The following is an 8798-nucleotide window of genomic DNA, read 5'->3' on the forward strand; positions in this document are numbered from 1 at the left end:
CTGTAGAACTGGCGATACCTGTAGGGCGCGGCGCCCCGAGCAACGGCCTAGGAAACGAGCTGTCGTGTTTGATGACATGGCAACGATGCGGTGGGGCGGCTGGGTGGGGGGGGGGGGGGGGCGGGGTGTCTGTGAATAGCGAACCATGTGGAAAAAAATCAGTTGAATGCTGAGCAGTATCTGGGTAACTTTGTTAAGGGGGGAGTCACGGGTGGAAGTCTTAGTTGTTTTTTTTTTTATGGAGATGTCACTGAATGCCGTTTGTGTGCGTTTTTATGTGTGCATGTTTGTGTTTGTGCGTGTTTTGTACGAGTTTGTATATTTGTTTATATATTATGTGCATGTTTTTATTTGTGTTTGTCTTGTACGTGTTTGTGTGTGTTTTTTTTTTATATATTGTGTGCATGTCTGCGCATTTGTGTGTGTGTGTGAGCATATTTGTGATTGTGTTTGTCTTGCACGTGTTTGTGCGTTTGTTTTGTGCATGTCTGCGTAGTTGAGTACGTATTTATTGTCTTTAAGTATGCTTTATTTCCACGAACACGAATTTATGCCTCCCCCTCCCTCAACCTTCTCATTAAGACACGCCAACAACAATGTGAAATAAAAACGACAGCCTGATTAAAAACTTAGTTTACTTATATTTGGGATCAGCTTATGCTATTTATTTACAAACCACTTTAAGCTAAAGTTTTGATAAAGGTTTTCTAAGCTTACCATAGTCTCTTTTAAAGAAACAATGCCTCAGGATTTCTATCAGGCATCTCTTCGGAGCACCCCCCCCCCACCCCGAAGCACGTCTACCGCCCTCCGAACGAAATACAATCTACAGTGTCCGCCCCCGGTAAATGTAGTCACCCCCCCCCCCCCTCATAGTTTCAAGTGCCCCCTCCCCTAGAGAAAAAAGTCTGAAAGAAAAAATGCAAGGCCTTATGACTTATAGACAAACATACATTATAATCACCGACCGGTACAATTTTGTTATGACAGACGTGTCAGATCTCATGACAGACAAACATGGCCGTCTGTCAGTCGGGCACAGATGAACCAACAAGGGAGACAACAGGGGGGGTGCACATGTTGACCTCAAACTAGCCACACAATTATTTTTTTTGGTCAGTCAAATAGCAACGTGACTGCCCACACTTTAAACACAGCAATAGCCATATATGGATATGGGGACCTACGTGCACTATATACATCAGAGCAATAAAATATGGTGTTGCGTTTTAATTTGAATTCTGTCTTGTGTTTTGTTATGAAAGGGATTGGCATGTTAAGCTTAAGTATAAATTAAAAGGGTAAGTGTTTGGGTCATTGGGTAGGCTAGAGCTAGGGCTATTTTGTGGTTTAGAAGTAGAGCTAGCGCTGGCGTGAGGAGAAGGATTAGGTGAATATAAGTAAGTCTAATGTGTAAGTATTAAATTAGGGTGATGGGTAAGCATTAATGTAAGGGTAAATCTTAAGGTCATTTAGATTTAAATTTAGGGTAATGATAAGGGTAAGGGTAATGACTAATAATTAAGGTAAGGGTAAGGCTAAGGGGTAAAGGTGAAGGTAAGGGTAAGGGTAAGGGTAAGGGTTAGGGTAAGGGTTAGGGTAAGGGTAAGGGTAAGGGTAAGGGTAAGGGTAAGGGTAAGGGTAAGGGTAAGGGTAAGGGTAAGGGTTGGGGTAATGGTGAGAGTAAGAGTAAGAGTAAGAGTAAGAGTAAGAGTAAGAGTAAGAGTAAGAGTAAGAGTAAGAGTAAGAGTAAGAGTAAGAGTAAGAGTAAGAGTAAGAGTAAGAGTAAGAGTAAGAGTAAGAGTAAGAGTAAGAGTAAGAGTAAGAGTAAGAGTAAGAGTAAGAGTAAGAGTAAGAGTAAGAGTAAGAGTAAGAGTAAGAGTAAGAGTAAGAGTAAGAGTAAGAGTAAGAGTAAGAGTAAGAGTAAGAGTAAGAGTAAGAGTAAGAGTAAGAGTAAGAGTAAGAGTAAGAGTAAGAGTAAGAGTAAGAGTAAGAGTAAGAGTAAGAGTAAGAGTAAGAGTAAGAGTAAGAGTAAGAGTAAGAGTAAGAGTAAGAGTAAGAGTAAGAGTAAGGGTAAGGGTAAGGGTAAGGGTAAGGGTAAGGGTAAGGGTAAGGGTAAGGGTAAGGGTAAGGGTAAGGGTAAGGGTAAGGGTAAGGGTAAGGGTAAGGGTAAGGGTAAGGGTAAGGGTAAGGGTAAGGGTAAGGGTAAGGTAAGGGTAAGGGTAAGGGTAAGGGTAAGGGTAAGGGTAAGGGTAAGGGTAAGGGTAAGGGTAACGGTAAGGGTAAGGGTAAGGGTAAGGGTAAGGGTAAGGGTAAGGGTCAGGGTCAGGGTCAGGGTCAGGGTCAGGGTCAAGGTCCAGGTCCAGGTCCAGGTCCAGGTAAAGGTAAAGGTAAAGGTAAAGGTATAGGTGAAGGTGAAGGTGAAGGTGAAGGTAAAGGTAAAGGTAAAGGTAAAGGTAATGTAAAAGTAATTTTAAGACAAGGTTTCGTAGTAAGTGTAAATGTTAAGATAAATTTAAGGTTAATTTTTAGGGAATTAAACTAGCAATAGATGTATGGAAGTTTAAGTCTAGTCTATGTGCACGCTTAAATTGTAACAGGAGCAACTAAAAGTTTTAGTAATCCTGTCAGCAAACCAACACACAGCTCAGAGGGACTTGGACTGCACTATACATTTTATGAGGAATTCTATCCATTCTCCAGCGCCGTGAGAACCACTGCAAAAAAATTGAAGTACGCGCTTTGGTATGGGCAGAAGAACCAAAAGTACAGCTACAATATTTTTATAACTTGTTTCAAAAGAATACAGGAATATTCCTTCCGATTTTTTTTTTGTATTTCCGTGTCGAGAAGAGATAATAAAATCCGTTTCTAGGAGTCGGCATATAAAAAAAAAATCATGCATGGTGTATCACAATTGGACCAGCGAGGTAATTGAAGGTGCATGACAATAACGTGCAGGGGAAGTAATGCACTTGTTGAAATATTTGTATAGGGGCAGTAACCCATGTCGGGGCATTAAACACTTTTAGAATGCCGTCTCGCACTTGCCCAGACAACGGATTCAAAGCTCCGCCCACATTGTGTCCGCGCGCATTAATCGTATTGAGGTGTCCTGCGCTATACAAGAGATCAGCTTTATTTATCCTAGAAACATTTTTTTATGCTCGGAAACGAGGGAGAAATAGTCATTTACACAGGAACATTTTGAAAGTTTGCTGAAGCGGGGAGGAAGAAAATAGGGAAGTGGGGGGTGTCTAATTCAAGGGGGGGGGGGGGGCAAGATGACATATATTTAAATGTCCACATTTAAACCTATATATAGGCATATACAACTTATTGAAGTCGTGTTGTTTTGATGAGCGCCGTCAAGTTATGAAAAATTTAAAAATTAATTTTGGTGGCAAGGATTACAAGGATAGGTTTTACTGCAATAAACTACCTTATACACCGGTCTATGTATACCAAAATATATGTTTATATAAATATATGTTTGGTTTCAGGTCAAAGTCCGTCTTTCTTATGTGACGCCCCACCGCCCCAATACATGATTTTCTTAAGTTTCTAGAACGCAGAAAATTCCAGAAAATGTTGTTGTTATTGGCAAGTGTTCATCATTTCTTCAGCACATGTTGACTAAACTCTATGACAACCTACAAAATTGATACTGAGAAATCAAGTCGAAGGTTCGGTTTCTAATTGTAAGCTCTACAATTCCACCACGCCGCTCCACCTCTTTGTTATGAAAAATTCATATGTTGTGCTCTTGCTAATGAAATAAATACCGTATCCTCAGATACGTCGTGGTGCAGGTGCAGCAGAGCTCGTGTGTTTCTGAAAGGGGTTACAGTCATGTGCGCATTGGACACGGTTGCCTCCCATTATTTCTTGTGTTTTTTACCAAGGGAAATAATTCACAGATATCGAATTTTTTTGTCACCCAAGAGAAATCTTATGAGGATGAATAAAGTTATAAAATATTAATCCATAAATTTGCTGTAATTTAAATGATGGAATAACAGTTTATAAAGTTTCTAAAATTGTGAATAATCAAATATTACTTTATAATATTTCTAAAATTGTGAACGCTGAAATATTAATTTATAATTTCGGTAAAATATGGTCTATTTATTTGAAATGGCTACTGATTTGAAATGTTCGCTTATCGTCTTTGTAATTCGCTAGCCGTACCAGTTTTATCTCTGGTAAAAAAATATAATTAGGATAGGTGAAGTAGAGTTCAACTGCTAATGAACTAATATTATGGTTAGTTCTATGGCCATCAATACTATTTGGGGTTTTCGGTGCAGAATCACACTACCCATTAGTGAGGTCTACATATGTTAACCATCCCCCACCCCAAGCTCCCATCAATTAGATATTATTACTTACCCGACATGTGATCCTAACAGAATAAAATAGACTTTGGAGGACACATATTCAAACACGTTTGTCTAATAAACTTTTGTTTTTGAAGATGCTTGTTTGTTGTTATTAAAATGTGCAGTGTTTTAGACTTTGGAGGTCGTACACACCAGTAGTTGTGGCAGAGAGGGGATGGGGGGGGGGGGTCGCACAGAAATTACATATCTATGATGATGTTGTAGAAGTTCACATTTTAAATAATTATGTGTGGGTTAGGAGAAGTTGAGTTCGTGGATATGAAGAAGATGTTTCTTCTCTCCATATCCGTGTGTTTTCCGGGTATAGTCACCGCCTGGTTGGGTATTGGAAGTGGGGTGGGGGTGTGATGCAGACTGCGGTCTGAATGGAATTTTCTTGCCTCTATACCAGTGTAATTTCCGGGGAAGTTTCTTTTCTCTATACCCAATTTCCGATGAATTTTCTTCTCTCTATACACAGTTTCCGAGGAATTTTCTTTTCTCTATACCCAATTTCCGAGGAATTTTCTTCTCTCTATACCCAGTTTCCGGGGAATTATTTTTTTTCCTCTATACCCAGTTTCCGAGGAATTTTCTCCTCTATACCCGTGTGGTTTCCGAGAACGTTTCTTGTCCCTACACCCGGTTTCCGGGAAAGAATCTTGTCCCTACACCCGGTTTCCGGGAAGTTTCTGGTCTCTATACCCGTGTGGTTTCCGGGTGTGGCCTCGGCTAGAGAGAATAGGACCACTGCTGCGCTGCTTGCATGTCGTAAGAGGCGACTAAATAGCAGACACTTGACAAATATTAGCTACAAATATTAGCTCATATTTGTCGTTCGTTTATATATATATATATATATATATATATATATATATATATATATATATATATATATATATATATATATATATATTCGTAAACCGAATCATTTTCTTTACTTCAGTCGAGATTCCAATTTCTGAAAACTTTCGTAAAACGAATAACCTAAATTTACCGTTCTTACCTTCAAAACAAAATTTTAACTTTGGCAGCAAAGAAAAAGATTTTATTGTCAGCGTACATTTTCCCTTTTAAGTTAATTCTTCATGTAACCATTGTCTGTAGGCATAAAACAATTACTAGTTACAGCCACTGTTTTTTGCAAGACTTTTTTAAAGCTTAGCGGTTAGAGATATTTTTATAAGCCCCAAGTAACCATTTGAGCTAATTTAGTAATTTTTATTTTTTTTAAGTTTGTATTTACGTAATTTGTTTCAATGTTTATATTGTATTTTATAACATCAGATGTCTCATTACTCATAAAAAAAAATTCGTTTGGTAACATTTCAGCCCTGTATGGCCTCCTTGTGTAAATAATATTCCAGCCCTGCCCGTCCTTTGATAGAATTGAAGATTTCTATCGACCTTATCGGCACCGTACGACCATTCACCTTTCACAAAAGGTAAGATTTGTTTTATTTCCTCAATCTTATTGAACTATTTGAACATGTTTTTAATAATGTCTTGTAAAAAGTTTCTTTTATCAATAAATTTATGATCTTTCTGTCTAATGTAGCTAAATTGTTTTTAAAATATTTTTTTATTACATGAGTTAATATCTCCGTGATGCAAGTTATCGGTAATTTTTTCAAATAGTTTATAACACCCCTTACCAACTCTAGTTACCAATTGATTGTATGAACATTGCACATCAAGTCGTATTTTAATTATTTTACCTGAAAATTAAAACCCTAACAAACGTGTAAAGATGGCAAATCTAAACAGTTACTATTGATCGTAAAAACTATCTGGCAATGGCTTCGCATTAAAATAACATAGCGAGAATGTATTGATTGACATCACCCTGTTATGATGCATGCTGTCAAGAAATGTAGAGTTGATCTGTTAAATAAGTTTGATAATAACATTTCAAGTAAAAGTTTTACGGTAATAAAATGGCGTATGGCATTGACGTGTCAGAAACTTCTATACCCTCTGCCATCCTGCTTTAATAATTAATATATAATAGGTCTACATTGCATAAATTTTATAGATTTTTATTAAAAATGTTTGAAGTTTGGGGAAGGAGGAATGATGGTGGGAAAATCTTACATTTTTCCTAAGTTTAAGTAGCCCTACTCAGAAGAAATATTTAAATTCTTGTTTTTTTTAACAGCGACGGCGTGTGAAATTTTAGGCTGTGTAAATAATTTCTATAACAAAATATATTACATTATAAATTAAGCTAAAAGTTTGTTTAGTAAAATGTAGTTTTAAAAGCATTTACTCTGAAGATTTAACCTCTTTTAACTTATATTGATAACGTTTGATGCGAATTTACTTTTATTAATGAAATTGTTTCTAAAATATAGTCTACGAGCCGACCCGCTGCGTATCGTACGCCGCTATTTAGTTGTTTTTTTTTCTACTTTTCAGTAATTTATAATTTGGGAATTCGACAGTACCAATGCTGCCATTGAAAATATTTGCTTAAAAACACTAAACCCCCCTCCCCTCCCCGTGAAAGCAGCCTCCTCTTACTTACCTCCTCTGAGTTTAAAATCGTTTCAAACTAAATTATCTGCCCCTAATAGCCGTCACCAAACCCGTCTCTGTGATTGTAAAATGTAAACAGCGTGAACCACAGCTCACCAGACCATGTGAGGGGGTGGGAGTGGGGGGTGGTAGCGATAGAGAGGAAGAGAGGGGACTGTAAGGCGCGCTTGCAGCTTGTTTTCTAACGGCTCGAAGAAGAGAATTATATATATAGATAGATGTTTTTAAATAGTAAATAAAATTCCCCTTACAAACGTCATGGTCTATGGGGTGAGTGAAGTAGAATCCAACTGCTTCTGTAGACTCGGCATATGACGGGACTGTGTGGTCAGATACCATACCGAGCTGGGAGGACATGAACCCGGATTCGTACTCGAGACTTTCCGATTAGCAGTCTAGCTCTCTACCGCTAGGCCACTTCTTCCGATCGAATAGTAGGCTAAGATATAATAATTTTAATATAGCAAGACAACTTTAGACACCTAATTTCATTTTAAATTTTAGGAATATCCATTGCAGATGCGTAGCGATGGGGGGGGGGGGGGGGTACATATGTCCCCGGGCTCCGACCCTAGGAGAGTTAAAAAGAGCTCATATTGGTTGCTATTTTGAATTATAAATATAAAAAATATAAAGGGTGGGGGGGGGGGGGCAAAGTTTGTCCCCGCGCGCCGGGAGGGGTCGCTACGCCTCTAATCCACAGTGAGATCATACGATTTTTTCCTTAAGAAAATATATAAATATGTAATATTTCTCTGTCTTCTTGACAAATACATCTTTTATTTTATTCTTCAGGTACTCTTACCAGCATATGAAGAAAACTAAACACTTCACATTGAGTGAAGAAAATCCTGATCCTCTTGACGTATACTCTTCCTTATTTCTGGTATCTCTTGGAATACTTCGTCGATAGTACCAACATCTCCGCTAGACACCAGCTCATTGATCTACTTTAACAGCGCACCCATAGCATTCAATATGCCGCTACACATGCGACTGATTAGCCGCCGTATCCTCAGCTTCAAGAGCCTTGCCATCCTTCGGATACCCCTCAGGAAGTCCCGAGTGGGTGAACTACGCCTGTTCTGGACAAGATCCAGAAATATCCTGCCTAAAATTGCTTTAAGCTCCAATTATAAAACACTTTTTTCACCATGACGTGAATAAATACATTCCTTGAATATTGTTTCAAGATACTCCTTATCCTCTTCATATATATTTCTCAATATATCTACAACTACCATTTTACTCTTAGACACCAGTTCTTCAACCAAGACATCTTTAGCGTTTATTACGCCCCTACATCCGACAGGAAATGATGAAACGATCGCAAACTAAAAAAAAAAAAAACATTAGTTGAAGATCGAATCAACAAATTCCTAAAATTCTTCAACAAACTCATCTATCCCTCCCTGCCCCCTTTGTATCCCCAGTTCTCTATAGATGCGCCTTTTTAGCCGCCTTATCCTCAGCTTCAAGAGCCTCGCCATCCTTCGGACACGCCTCAGAAAATCCCGAGTGGGTGACCTACGCGCCATGTTCGGTAGCAGGTTGAGCACCCTCTCCATTAGCGAGTCCGTTTGCCTGGCAATCTCATCTTGTACAAAATATTCCTGTATTCCTTGGACTCTAATTCTAGCACGAAGCTACAGATACGACGTATTATTTGCGTTATCCTGTCAATCATCACTTTGATTACCAGCTGGACACGATCTAAGCACCGTTTGAAACCAGTTCCTATCACACATCTCCTTGTACTGGACAAGATCCAGAAATATCTCACATGAAGGTGCTATAAGCACCAGCTATAAAGCAATTTTGTTCCAAAGATTTGAACTGACAAAATAGTTTGACGATCGAATCAACAAATTCCTGAAA

At 38.5% G+C, this 8798-nt stretch overlaps 1 protein-coding gene across 1 annotated transcript; it reads left to right on the plus strand.

The window, feature by feature from the left end:
• The first annotated feature begins 1674 nt into the window (after positions 1-1674).
• On the plus strand, positions 1675-3838 carry LOC131941122 (uncharacterized). Its single transcript, XM_059300132.1, has 2 exons — positions 1675-2073; positions 3797-3838. Exons 1-2 carry the CDS (start codon positions 1675-1677, stop codon positions 3836-3838), a joined length of 441 nt encoding a protein of 146 aa, XP_059156115.1.
• The last annotated feature ends 4960 nt before the right edge of the window (positions 3839-8798 follow it).

This window comes from Physella acuta, unplaced genomic scaffold (assembly GCF_028476545.2).
Source record: "Physella acuta isolate Inbredline_101_S28 unplaced genomic scaffold, ASM2847654v3 ptg000347l, whole genome shotgun sequence".
NCBI classification, from domain to species: Eukaryota; Metazoa; Mollusca; class Gastropoda; family Physidae; genus Physella; species Physella acuta.